General features: G+C 32.1%; 1 protein-coding gene across 1 annotated transcript in view; it reads right to left on the reverse strand.

The window, feature by feature from the left end:
- Positions 1-1,444: 1,444 nt before the first annotated feature.
- Positions 1,445-15,306, reverse strand: part of LOC106478504 — an 88,845-nt gene continuing 74,983 nt past the window's right edge. Inside the window, exons 11-14 of the mRNA XM_022382122.1 lie at positions 13,093-13,275; positions 7,784-7,869; positions 3,520-3,631; positions 1,445-2,740 (exon numbers count right to left, since the gene is read on the reverse strand). Of these exons, the coding sequence (XP_022237830.1) occupies positions 2,643-2,740; positions 3,520-3,631; positions 7,784-7,869; positions 13,093-13,275 (479 nt within the window). The 3' untranslated portion in view covers positions 1,445-2,642. The remainder of the gene's footprint in view (positions 2,741-3,519; positions 3,632-7,783; positions 7,870-13,092; positions 13,276-15,306) is intronic.

Genomic DNA, 15,306 nt, shown 5'->3' on the forward strand with positions numbered 1-15,306 from the left:
CTTGCTAGTATTCTTACCAGCAAACGTACAATTCCGGTTCGTGACTACATTACTCACATGTTAAAAGGACTGAACTGGTTTTGTTTTTCAGTGGGTTTTGGCGAAAAATAAGGAATCTGGACATTATTGTACAGTCTTTACTAGAATATACAATTTTAGTTATATGCAAATTTTAAATGCTCTATTAAAGAGCCCAGAACTATATAGATGCAAACTATAAATAAATATAAAAACTTCTATGCTCCCAAGTTTATTGGCCTGTGACTGAACGCTGCCATATCCTGTAAGGTTACCATATCTCACCTCAAATGAGTAAATGGTTATATAGTTTTCTGCATCATTATAGCGTTACTGTATAACTTGGAATAACAGAAAACAGTAACTTCAAGCAAGTGCGTTGTTCTTATTCAGAGAAACTTCTTGATGTCGATTTTTCACTAGTTTTGTTAGTATAGATATTATCAATAACTTATGTAAACATGTACACCATTTTTTTCCAGTCTATATCATCAAGATCTGGTTGTAAAGAATACGCGAACGGTCACCATTGATTTCTTTCTGCTAATTTTACACTTCAGGTACTTACATACCACCGGCTATTCTTCAATCATTCGGAAACCACCAATTCGTCAAGGCATAACATTGTTTATAATTATAGCACAAAATAAAAGTATGTGATATATGATGTTATAAAACAAAACGCACCTCAGTTGAGTTTTTTTTTATATAAAGGAACTATCATTGAAATTATATTACTTAACAATTTTTACCTTACGCGTAGAAACAATGTTTACTGACGATGCAGTAAAATATTACAATGTGTCAATTACGCAATACGTAATAAAAATGATGATAACTATGATTTCTTTATTTCATTTACGAATTTTGTTTTATTTTTGGTCTGAGATTTCAAAATTTCTTCCAAGTGGTGAAGTTCACTGCAAGTTTAAAGATAATGAAATGAAAAAGTATTTCTTTTAGTTTAGGCGTCAATAATAAACATTAAACAGTTGTATTAGTTACTGTTTTATTACAAATTATAGCTTTTAAAGCAAGGAAGAATATTTTTAGAACAGGTACGACGTTCGATCTCCATTCTTGAGAATGATAACACCAGTGATCGAAACGTCGTACCTGTTCTAAAAAAAATATTCTTCCTTGTTGTAAAAGCTGTAACTTGCAATAAAACAATATTTATAATCAGTGAGTACACACAAAAGGAAACTATTAATTATATTAGTTGTCTGTTATATGAAATGTCTAGAGATTATACGACGCAATAAGCAGAACATACATGAAGTTGTGTAGAAACATAAACACTTCTAAAGTTGACTCACTGAAAGTTAATGCGTTAAACAAAATATTCGTACATATTTTCTTATAATTTCTGAGCAGTCTGGAGAGGCTAAGGAGATCTAGGTTGAAAAAATCAAAATATTAAAACTTGGGGATTAACTGTATATTTTAATGAATTAATAGAAGTACAGAAAAACAATACACTTTAGAACATATTCTAAATCTGCTGATTATTTATTTTTTATTGATTTTTATTTTATTTTTTTGCTTGGTACAAAATAGAGGAGTTATACAGCTACTCGTGAGTTACGGAAAGACATCGGATTACAGCGACAGGGTTTGAACCCATGACTTGGGAATCTGAAGTGCTTGAAAAAAAGAAACCTTAACACACAATAAAGATTTAAAATTACATAATTCTAAAGCAAGTACAAGACATTTCAAAGCAGGGATGATTCGTTCAACCCCCTAAAAGTTCTCTTTGAAAAACAATTCTTTCTGATAAACTACACAGATACCGTCACGAAACAGTCATTATATAATGAGCAATAAATATCATATAACATTTTATTTCAAAATGAATGAAATTTTAATTGTTTTAATCTCTCCCATTACATATATATGTACTATACATGTACATTTGTGTGTATGTTTGCATGTAGTTGCAACTACGTTTCTGATAATAAATGTTGTAGATTTATTTATATATATATTACCGTGAAGCATTTAGGCCTTTAAAAAAGTTTTGTGTGTTTGTTATAGAAAAGGAATGTACTGAGTTTTAATCACATAACGTTCTTCGTCAATGTTCTTAATTAAGATGTACTTTTGTCATAAGCAAGAACAAAACATGGTAAAGAAGGTGATCCATTGTTTGTTAAAATAAAATTATGTAAGTCTTCAATAACAAATCCATATCATCGGGTTTTTTTACCTACAAAACGAGTAGGTTAATCGAAATATACATACACTTACATGTACACATACAATTATACAAATATATCCTTTACCTAATCTTTTTTTTTCATTCTGGTCTTTGATATTAACACTAAACACAGCCTCCAAAATGATTGCACTTTTTATTTTACAATAAATATAATTAGTTTTAAGTATTCTTCTGTGTTCACAATTCTTATAATCTTAATAAATTAAATGTCACTAACTGACTTTATCGCATCTTCTGAAAATATGTCAAGGTGCTGTGAAAGACTATTCACTGTTCGGAAGTTTGTCTAGCAACCGTGAGAGGGACTTCACAAAGAGGCACTTAAATGATCTTCTAGTCTTTCCTAGTTTCCTGGTAAACGCATCGAAAGCTTCCACATGAAACATCCCTGGCAAGCCAATCACCGACTATTTCTCGTAAGAACTAAAAATATAGCAAAAAGTAGGCTTCCCGAATACGATAGACTGGTGACTGCGTTTAGGGTATAGTCACAATCTCCTGAGAGAAAATGGTTGAAAAAGGAAATGACATACATTAGTCTATAAAATCCGCAACTTTGAATTCAAAATTGCTGAAAGATTTCTCGATATTTAAAGGAAACACATTAAAAAAGTAGTATTTTAGAGTGAGTATATTTTAGCCCATACTTTAATAAGCAGATGGTTTAGAATTCTTTTCCTCAGAGTAAACTTTGTTTTTTTTATTATTTTTTGTAAAAACAAGAAACAATGTCCCACATTAGAGGAACACATAAACCAAACCTATAAAAACTCACAAATATCTGATGAAAAGTACACCATAGACAGTTGTTTTGGACAATATCAAAGACAAATTTCAGCAGCTCATTCTCAAAGTCATTTATCCTAATAATAAGTTTTGCTATTTTCTTATATAAATCGATTTATTCAAGTAAAACATCTTTAGATAGTTTAAAACAAAGTATTTGAAGACGACTCCTTTGAATGACTTGAAATATTCATACAAATTAAAGTTAAATTAGTGAGCTACTGAGAATAATAATTCCTTCTAAATATTAGGCAAATGTTAGACATAATGATAAAGCTATTGAAATATTGTCATGAAAACGTATTGTCTACAAATATTTCAAATTACAAACAATTCATAAAAACAAAAGTAAAAAAAGTAAAAACTTCTTTGGAGCTACCACCTAAACAGTAAATTAATATTTATTCTTTATTATTTTTTTAAATACTTAATTTCAGACTAGTTTTTTATTTTTATGTTTGCATATTATTTTTAACTCTCTGTTACCTTACCTGCTGCCGTAATGTTGAAGGTTAGGTTCCCAGTAATACCAGGTTGAACATTACGAGAACAAGTATCATGTAAACCTGACATCCGGGTCACTCGTGAATTAGATGAGAACACCTAAGAGATAGTTTTTATATTGTAATGAATGTAATATATATATATATATATATATACGTATATATTAATTCTCGCTGCATAAGAATGATGATTAAAACAATAAATTATAAATTATCGTATCTAAAAATTCAGTGGTTCTTACACAAAAATAAAATAAGCTACAATGTACTCAAGACATATTTTTATGTGATTTAATATCAACTTATTTTCACCAAATTCATAACACAACTATCTCACATCCTATTTATCTAATATGTGTAAAATAAGTGCAGCAAAGCAAAAGACGTTTCAGCAAGCAAATATTGACTGCTTTTGGTTTTATCTACCAGTAAAAAATATTTTGACGATTTTACTTTCATTAAAATGATGTAAGGGTGGAGAGAATATGAAGAAAGGAAAGCTAATTAAAGGTCTGGTTCACGAGTTCTTCATTAAGATAGTCTGGGCTTTTACTTAAATGACCGCCACCACTTCAAGTCATCCATTACCTGATTAAAGAACGGCTCCGAAGAAAGAGGCATGGTAATGAAGCTTTTTAGGCTCTTAGAATATCAAATCACCTACTTATTCTGAAACGACATACAAATGGGTCGATCACAAGCCAGAGTAATCTACAGCCTTGAATTTGCCTCGTGGTCGTTACCAGTAATTCAAGACGTTGCAATGGAATCGAAAGCTTCCGAGACTAACTGTTTCCGGTAATTTAGGCATTAGTGGTACATACCAATTTCTCTTAAGCTGAAGAAGTTTAACTGTCATTAGCTGAACATTATATATCGAAGAATGTAATGAAACTTCAGCTATCCAACTCTTTTTTTTTTCCTTCTGGAAATGTTGATCAAATTCAAGTTGATTGGTTATGGGCATACCATTTACACATCTGAAGAATTGGAAACTGAAAATTAAATCACTAAATATTACTTATTTATTGAAAAACTATATCAAGTAGCAGAGAGCGAGATATTCGCACTTTATTGAAAGAATTGCATATGGTAATGCAGTAAGGTGTCGCCCCAAATATGAATCCTGGTGCCACGAAGGGCAGGTCTAAAACACACATATATATATTTTTGGTTCATGACGAATTCCCGATCATTCGGCAGTGCAATGGCACCATGTGAAAATGTCAGAGCCACTTCCGGTTTCTAGATATTCCTTGTTAGCTTGTTAACTGATGTAGACCAAAAAGACACAAGAATGGAACCTTCAATGTTTTCCATGGAAGTGAAAAACATGCACAGAAAAACATTTAGGATAACCAAAGGCTCCAAAACACGTCCCAATCCAATCTTTTGTAACTCCTTCATCCGTAAAGTGGATAAAACATAGAATCAACTTATCCAGGAAAAAGAGACATTGCGATGAATCTGGAAATATCCTATGGCTCATTTAGGTAAGACAACAAACAAATAGTCAGTAAAGCTTAGAAATTAATGTTGTTTTTCGAAAAAAAGATGGTCGTTATAATAAGTCAGAATCACAGCAATCTCATTTGACCACATACCCTTGAAGTACCACATGCAACCTCAATGGTCTTCTATGCCATTGATCTGCTTAAAGTTGGTATTTGGGTACAATGAGCACTATCAGTAATGGGTGGAAGTATTTCAGTTCCGAGGGTAGCACGGAACGTTGGACACTGTTTTTAAAAAAATACGATTATCATCAAAATTTTATTAAGCAAAAGCTAATTAGCGTTCGTAATGTAAGCATCTTCTTTACAGTTGTTTCTAGTTGAAATCATCTATAGGTAATTCATATCTTGGTTTGTTCGTTTGTTTGTTTTTAGCGCAGAGCCGCAATGGGCTATCTGCGTCTTATCCACCATAGAGAATCGAACCTCGGATGTTAGCGTTGTAAATCCGCAAACCTTACCGACGACTTACCAAGGTACTTCTTACCTCGAACTTACCAAATTTTAAAATGAAAATTGCTAAATATCGTAAATATCTGTTTCGGTTTAGTTATAGGATTAAATGTCATTTTATTAAACAAACCACGTGGCTCTTTCCATAGGAATATATATGTCTAACTATTACTGTAAGAGTATTTGAATAGTATTAATGTTTGCAGCTTGTTCAACTGATACATTTTCATGAGCTAATAATATGAATCAGTACAACAACTCGAACTTTGATTCCTATTCTCTGCGGAGGTTTTGGTTGAAGACTAAAAGCTGTTTGTTTGTTTGTTGTTAAGCACAAAGCTACACAATGGACTGTGTGTGGTCTTCCCACCGCAGACTTAGCGCTGCGCCACTGGGGAACGACTAAGAGCTGAGTACAAGACCAAGTTTAAGAAGATAATTAGGCTTCTCCTGGGAAACCTTTGTTTTTCATTGTCTCTTGTTTCGACCAATGTGATATTGTATTATGTATAAAACTTAAATGTTAGCAATTTATTTTTTGTTCAGCAACAATATAACAAAACTGTGTAATAATTATTGAAATCTATTATAGGCTTTTGTTTTACTTAGTGCATACAATGAAAATCAAAATACAAGGCGAGGGATATGTAGGTAAAACACTTTATTGTGACCAATTATGAAATGTGATTCTAATTGTTTTACTTATATTCAAGTACCTTTTGCTTCACTTGTATACTAAAGTACTATAGTATCACGTGAAAGGTTTTAACTGTAATCTCCACGCTAAGTAACACTGATATTTTATAAATTTATATTACCTGAAGAACTGATTTCAAAATCAAAGCATTAAACCATTAATTTCTTAGTACAAAAACAACAACAACAACAACAAAAAAAAACAACACTGAAAGTATCTGATAAATTATTTAATCACTGTTCCTTGTCATCTTGTCAAGCACATAGTTCAAGCGTTATAAATTAAATGTCATTGTTATATATTATATAAAATTGATCAAAATGACCGTGTCTATGATGATAACATTTTTTATGAAAAGTATGACACTGGTTCAGTCACATAACTGACAGTTTACAATTCTGGAAAGTTTCTCTATAATTAAGCTAAGTTTTCTTTTGGAAAATAATGATGAAAATGCAAAACAATTTAGTTCGGTTAAGTAGGTAGCCCCGAATCTGTGCGGAACCTTAAGGTTCATCTCGTGAGCTGGTAGTACACGGCCTGATTTTTTAATCGCTTTTTAATCTAAACGAACATTCTAGAACCTTTCCTCTTTTGATCAAACGTAGTTTACAATAAAAAAACATAAAACATACTGTAAACCACAAGTGAAAATGGAACAGACCGATTTGAATTCAACGATTTCTCTTCATCATATTTCGTTGAGTTTCTTTTTTTTTAGCAAAAATATACTCAAAGTGCTATCTTCACACTGTCCACCACGTGGAATCGAACCCTAAAATTCCGCTAATCTACTGGGGAGCTCGCTGTATCACAGTTAGCTCTTTTGTCAAACAATTCTAATTATTAGTGGTCTTATAAAGTATATCTTGAAGAACGTCTAAAAATACTTATAAATCTACTTACTAAACACTTAAGAAAATATTACTGTCTCCGGCTTTTAAAAATCGCTTGTTATTGATACCGTTGTATAAATGTAATATTTTTATTTATATATCGTGATACTCATTAGCCGCGGCACATTGGCTAATAGAATGGTTCTGAGTTTTTATGTTGTTTTGTTTTCTCGTTCAAACTTTTAGCTCATAGCCCCATCTCTTGATCGATTTGAGATCTAATTACAGCCGCGACTATTGAGGATTCTGTCTTTTTTTATATCGAATATCAAAGAAAATAACTCTTTCATTTTACAAAAGAGTAATAATAATAAATGACTAGAAAAAGTAATGATAAAATATGACTAGAAAAGAGGGATAATAATACATGACTGGAAAAGAGTAATAATAATATATGACTAGAAACGAGCAATAATAATACATGCCTCGCAAATAGTAATAATAATATGTGACTAGAAATTGTAACAATAATACATGCCTAGCAAATAGTAATAATAATATATGACTAGAAACGAGCAATAATACATGCCTAGCAAATAGTAATAATAATATGTGACTAGAAACGAGCAATAATAATACATGACTAGAAAATAGTAATAATAATAATATATGACTAGAAATTGTAACAATAACACAAGACTAGAAAAGAAGTGACTAATATTGAACAACATTAAATATGAGACAATACTTACAAAACAGAATTTGCGTCGTGATTCTCTCAGTCCAGTTACTAGATAAGTTCGACCTTTTTCTTCCCAAGTTCCATGACATTGGAATCCTAAAAAAAACGTTATTTGTACGTACATATATATAATAAAAGACTTTTTTCAAAATATCAATAAATTTTAAGTATAAAACAGTCAATTTTGTTGTTTCTTGAATTTTGCGTAAGGCTTCTCTAGGGTCTCTAATTTTGAAGTGATAGACTAGAGAGAATGCGGCTCTTGGACTACTCTAGTCAAACCAAATAGTTGGATTTGACCGTCACTCTTATGAGGCACCCACGGCCCCTAGGTGCGAGCATCGCAACCTCAGACCCACAGTCCGGCACGCTAACCATTGGGCACCGCTCGGTTCCATTAACTTTGTAGTTCTAATGAAAAGTAAATGTTTTTAGTTGCTTGATTTTTAACTGACAATTCAGATCTTAAACGTGCAAAAATTATCATATTTTTATAATATAATTCAGGTACTAAAATTTATTTCGGAAACCGCTTTCTTTGTTACACGTATCAGGAGTTTTGAAATTGTAGAAACAATAAAATAAGAAAATATCTATAGAATTATGACTAACATTCAAGACACAAATCACAATTTAACGGAGATGTTTGTTTCACACTCCAACCAACTTATCCATTACAAACATTGTCAATCCGAGATGTGCAAACAGTGTTTCAGGTTTTTACCCAAGAGACTGTCTGCTGGTCTGAACTAGGACAGTCAAAACTTTGTCTAAAACGTTATATACATATATAATACATACACCTTGAAAGAAATATTAATTTATCTAAACAAAAAGAAATCGCTCAGCTTCTGGATTATAGAAAGTTTAGAATTATCTCACACAGTAATATAAGATTATTGAAATACACAAACATTTACCGTATATAACGTAGCTCGTAGTGGCTATAATGAGCGCCGAAAATTGGTGAAACATTGAAACTAACATACCTAACATTGGTGAAACATTGAAACTAACATACCCAACATTGGTGACAAAAATCAGGCTTCACTGCAGATGCTATTTATTTTTTCTCTTTTCCACTTTACAGTCTTTAGATCAATCTTTAATAACCACGTTTCTTAACTTTAGATCACAGCGAGTTGTCTGCATATATGCGAACTGAGCATCAAACCAGCAATGTAAATTGATAATTAAGTATACCGTTCTTACATTATTACGTATAATACCTTGTTTTATCAGTAGGGTACCTTTGCTGTTAACGATATGATTTAAATATCGTAAAATCCGTCGATGTTCTAAATTAAAGTGCAATTTGCAGATGATTATGTATAATTAATTTCGCAGAAGTCTTAGTTTCTATATAATACATATTTTTAGCTGAAAATAATACAAACTCCGTTACTTAGTTTCACACAGTAGGATTGAAAATCAAGACAAAGTGAAAGGTAAACCTAATCCTAACTTTACCTTTAGAAATTTTAAGGCCTGGCATGACCTGATGGTTGAGTTGCGGATTTAAATCTCGTCATCAAACAAGCTCACACCTTTAGCTGTGGGGGCGTTATAATTTGACGGTCACGTTTCGTTAGTAAATAGTAGCCAAGAGTTGGAGGTGGATAGTGTTAACCAGCTGCCTTCCCTTTAGGAACAGACAGTGCAGATAGTCCTCGAGAAGCTTTGCGCAAAATTCCATAAAGAAATAAAATATAACGCAATTTAAGGGATACACAGGTCGTGTGAAGCTGTAAGTCCCCCCCCCCCAAAGTGAAAATTCAATGTGTTAAGCTTCTATTTGACTTCTTAAAGACGGACATTAAACGATATTTAAGCCAGAGAAACGTTCTGAGTGGTTTAAACTATTTATATTATTATATAAAAGATCTGCTTTCTATAGCAATTGTACGATAAGAAAAGACTTGTGTTCAAACCATTTAAATTTTCACTTCTCACTTCTTCACATAATATCGGAAAACTTCAGAACGATATATTTTAGCTGACTTTCTTGTTTTTAGGCACGAGACAAATTACAATATTTTTCACAAATTACTTGAGCTCACTGTTTGAGTAATAATATTACATACGGTCAAATAGATATTCAAGGAAATGTATATATTTTTTTAGTGTGTAACAAACATGCTATTTAATAAAAGTCATTCACCACTTGATATTCTCAAATAATATTAAACTAAAATACAATAAGAGTTTTTAAAATATACATGGTTCAAAGTATAATTATTTGCCAACTTTACATCATTTGACTAACGCAAATTTAGTTGTCCTTTGTGGACAAGAAAACTCGTAGCTTGATTTTAATGTGCAGTAGCTTTTTTTCTAGTTTAAACTTTAGCTTTAATACTTTTAAAGCATCATAAGTAGGCACGAGTAACGTTTTGGCCACCGAACATTCACAGCCTACTGGATGAGTAAAGACCTTCGCTTCATTGTGTTAAATAACACACGAGTGAAAGATTTAAACTATGAACACTTCATTACACCTAATTAAAAGCTCACGGGTGAAAACCGAGCTCACGATCAAATTCCTAAAAGATTTGGTCGTTAAAGGCCAGAAGAAACGGATTAATTTTGAAAGTAAGAATATGTTTCCATAATGAGAAAGAGCGAAGACTAGCCATTAACTCTTAGTAGTATCATGTAATACTGGCTTATTCCACCGTTAAAAAGTAATCGCTCCTTTATGCCAAATACAGTCTTAAAAGAAAAATCAATACAGTGCATAGACAGCAAACAACGTGAACTTATTCTTTGTAAAATGAGAAAGGGCACACCAACACCTTCGTAAACCAGGATCAATAACTGATAAAATTACATTAATGTTTTTCTAAAGTTTTTGTTTGGAAGGATTTATAAAGGCGATAAAATATCAAAAATTTTCATCATTGAAGTTTATAATTAAATAGAATTAAAAGGGTTTACTACGATTCATATAATGTTCAGGTTACTATTACAAAATCGAAACATTTTAATTGTATGCATAGATACTCACACACACACACACACACATATATGCATATACTGTATACACAGCGACTTGGCGAAATCACAAATACATAGGGTCATAGTGGTTACTTTTTGCTATGGTGTAGAATTGTCCTTAGTCTGAATACTTGCTGCTTTTCCGCAATACATTCTCTGAAGCTGGTTCTAATATATTTCGAAAGTAGTTTGTAATCATTGTGCAATTGATAGGGACTAATTAGATCGATGTCTAAATTCAAATAAGTTTCGGTGTTATATCCTAAAGAACCTAAACTTACATAAAGGAAAAATCAAATATCTCATGTACATAACGCAGCCAACATCACAAAACCCAGCCATAATTCTTCAGAGCTTGTTTTTCACAATCTAGTCAAACTGTACTCTTATTTTCCTTTGTTCATATAGTCGTACATCTCATCAAAACTAGGAAAAGTAGCTCTCCTCCCTCTGCAAATTTTCAATCAGCCGTCAAAGTTCCATCCTGATGGACTCAATACCAAATAAAATAATGTCTAGCATTGTTGGGGTAATTTATTCTTTGCTTATTCCAGCATTTCTAAAGAATCTGTATATATTGTAAAATGGAGAACACAATTCACAGACCTCACAAATGATGCCAGTTTTCATGTGAACACATTAACTATAGTAAATATATCTCAAAGGTTTTGATAAGTAATTTTGGGCCCCTTTTTTACAATACTAAATAGCGAATGTTTGTCACTTTTTGTATTATTCAACTTGTTCTAGGCAGTCCGACACCACTGAATCAGAGCATGCTCTGTTAATCAGACATTACGACTATTTCACGTATCAGTCTTATATATTTCAAGTATCTCAAAATTAATATTTTCTCTCAGATTCATGCAGTTCACAACATTTGGCATATTGCACATACTTCAACACTACTAATCTGTTTATGTGACGTGTCACTGTATTCACTAAATTCCTTTTTAGAGTGTGTTGAGTAAATCATGTGGATGGTCAAGGTGTGTTGGATATTTTTGGACAGTCTACTTATTTTGATTTTATGGGATCCGTGCGCATTAATCTTCATAGTATGACATGTTAAGCAATCCCATAATAATATACGATTTGATTCTTATATCGTAAATTGTACAGATTAATTCACATAAAATTGTCTTATATTGAGCAGATAAATAACTTCTGTGAAAATGCATGCAATTACAAAGGAAATTGTGCTTTAAGACTCGTCCTATATGAGCATAAAGAAGAAGGCCTTAGCATATCTTACATTTCATCACATCATTTTGAATCCGTGATATCAAATAGAACTAGAGGGTGCTCAGTAAAGCCCATACCTCCGCCATGCAGCACTGATCATATTCGGCTTTCAAAAAATACGAAAATGTGTCCGTACGTCCGTCGTTATCAACGGACATTTTTGGCAGAAAAATTAAGAATAATAATCTACATATCTACACCAAGTTTCATCCAAATCCTATGTTAACAAATAGTGATTTTTTTGGATTTTCGTGACCCTGAAATTTCCAAAAACTAATTACTTCTAATGGATTACTGTCCAAATTTATTAGGTTGTTTTCGGGAAATCTTGCTGACAAACACAAAAACAAACATACACACGCACAGGGGTGAAAACATAACCTCCGTCCACCTTAGGTGGCGGAGGTAACAAATGTAGTTGCTTGCGCGGCGTCATAACAAATGCTGACAAAAATGTCTTACATAAATACAAGTAAAAATTTTCATAACATTAGTCACTGTTGAATTCAGAATTACTGAAAGATCAGTGCTTCTCATTTGTAACTTGCTTATGCTTTTATTGTGGTGGTGATATGAATTTGAACACAAAAATATTTATACTTTTTTGTCTTATTCGTGCCCACTGTGATTAAGATAATAACATTAAATGTTGGTTAATGTTCACAATATTACTGTAGCATCAATAAGTTTCTTCAAGACAAACGGTTGATTTCTTTAACACTTATCGCCTGATGTAATGCATCGAATATTACATATAAATAACAACAAACAATATTATATAAGGAATCAGAGTTTGAACAAAAATACAACAATATGACATGTTTCAAATTGGATGTGGGTAATGAAAAAAAAATATAGAATCGTGGAGTACACGAACAGTAAAACATATTTGAAGGACAGCTGAAAAAGTTCACGAGAGTTTCCACAACGTGCTTAACTGGAAATCATATCCAAATGTTAATATCTAAACAGAAACTGTCGATTTTGATGTCGGAGAGTTGCGGTGATAATGTTCAAAGATAGATGGATTTAATTTTTTTTTTACTTCTGTACAAAATAATATCAAAATAATCTCACGTTTCAATTCTCGATATGATGCACATTTCGTCAAAAATTCCAAGGTGTTGTCATTCCTGCAACCGACAACGGCTGTGGAGTATTGGGTGCACTTTTCAGGCAAGGAGCTAAGTTTTCCTGTCTCTACGCGAAGACCATCGGTTTCTGCTACTGCTGGACACAGGTTAGTATGAGGCGTGGAAGCTGGATATTTTAAAGAGGTTGAGAACGTTATAAATAACCTTTGATAATTCATTGTTATCATTTCTTTACTTGTAGCAAAGTACATATAAAAGTTCAAACTAATCTGAATAGAAATTACCGTAGAACGTCATGAAATATTAAACACGTCTATGTCTCATTCTTCGGAAAAAGTACAAATTGTGCTTCTGTCAAAGTCTATTTTTACATCATTGTAAAACGAGTATTATTTCAGATATTAAAATTAAGCTTCAATGCCTCTCACACAACTGTCCATGTGGGAATATTTTCTTTTATCAATTTTGACCGAAAATCAGCAATAATGTACGTTTAACCCAATTATAATTTTTGATGGGTTGAAAAGAAAAGAAATATATATATCTGCATCTTTCTTAAAAAATAAAAACTGGCACCAAATACGTCCTGGTAAATAAGCAGATATTTGAGTGAGAAGTTTAAACTAAGTCAACTGCCATGCCTGACTCCCTAGCTTGTGTAATACTTTACGTAAACTAACTCCGTGATTTTGTTTTTTGTATTTCTTCATTTGTGAAAAAGCTATCTTCCTGTTTGCTATTTAAACTTCTGTGATATCCTGAAAAACTAACTAGATCACTGTTGTTTATGCACACATATCGTTAAAGTCCAATATTAGAGAAAACGGGTATTTCATTAAATTTCTGAGGTTTTATAAAGTGGCATATTATTAGTAAACAACGCTTTTTCTAAACAAAGCTTATTCTACAAATAAAATATAAAACAACGCAGACTACAGATATCTTTGAAGGTTTGTGGAGTCTGACATCGAAATATCTTAACAGTACCTGACAATGGTGCCAGGATCGAAGAGTGTCTACATCGAGTTTGTTTTGTTTTTCTGATATGTGTTTCCTTTCATGCAGCATGTAGTAATTTGGACATCGATAACTTTTGAAATTACTTATCGTAGTACGAAATACGAAAGTCGAAGTTTCATGAATAATTTTAAAACATACCATAACTTTCATGGCAAAGTGTGTCATCTGAATATAGAGTTTTAAATCTATGTCTAAAAATATGTGCTGTTCTGTTTATTCTGATATTTGCCCATTGTTTTATATTAAATATTAACAGCAATCTACACCAGCGAACAGTTAGTTACGAGATCCTTAACGTCGATACCATATTGTGCAGTTTATGTATCACTCTAAGAATAAAGCCATGATTACAAGTACACTTTTTGTAAATTTAGACCAAATAAAACTTCACACTTGTGTGTATAAAGGTGTGAATTTATAAACATAATTGAAAGTCATGTAATAAAAAAAGTGGCAAGCTAGAAAAAATCGTTAAAATTACTTACATTAATGTAACTATAAAATTTTATTAACACAATTTTTGACGACTTTTCAAAATGTGAGCACTAACGATTAGGTTTGTTTGTTTGAAGTTAAGCACAAAGCTACACAATGGGCTATCTGTGCTCTGCCCATCACGGGTATTGAAACCCGGTTTCTAGCGCTGTAAGTCCGCAGACATACCGCTGTGCCACTACTGGGCCTAACAATTAGGCTTATTTGTTTAGAGTATGACTTCATAAAAAAAATACCATTTCATATCTCATAATTCTATTTTGGGAGTAAAATCACGTTTTCTTACGAAGAGTGTACATTCAATTTTTTAATGCAACTCCTGTATCGATAATTCACTCCTCAAAAGTCTGAAATCACACCTTTTATCAGATTGTACACTTGGAATCTGTAGCATCCATTTAAGATAAATACAACATGTCTTTACATCAATACTAAGTTATAACAACCATAGACACTGTATACTATTGTGTTTGTCATCGGCTTTTTATTGTTTCATTCAAACTCTGTACACAGCGTTGTCACAAGTAAATAGACACCACCTTTTCAGAAAAAAATGAAATTTTTCAGTCATATTCACATGAATTGATATATTTATAATTTAACTAATATCTAGTAGATCTTCCTTTCGCTTCGTGGAGTTCGTTGATCCTTTGGGGTATCGTGAGAATCATCTCGTCAATTT

This window comes from Limulus polyphemus, unplaced genomic scaffold (assembly GCF_000517525.1).
Source record: "Limulus polyphemus unplaced genomic scaffold, Limulus_polyphemus-2.1.2 Scaffold218, whole genome shotgun sequence".
Lineage (NCBI taxonomy): Eukaryota > Metazoa > Arthropoda > Merostomata > Xiphosura > Limulidae > Limulus > Limulus polyphemus.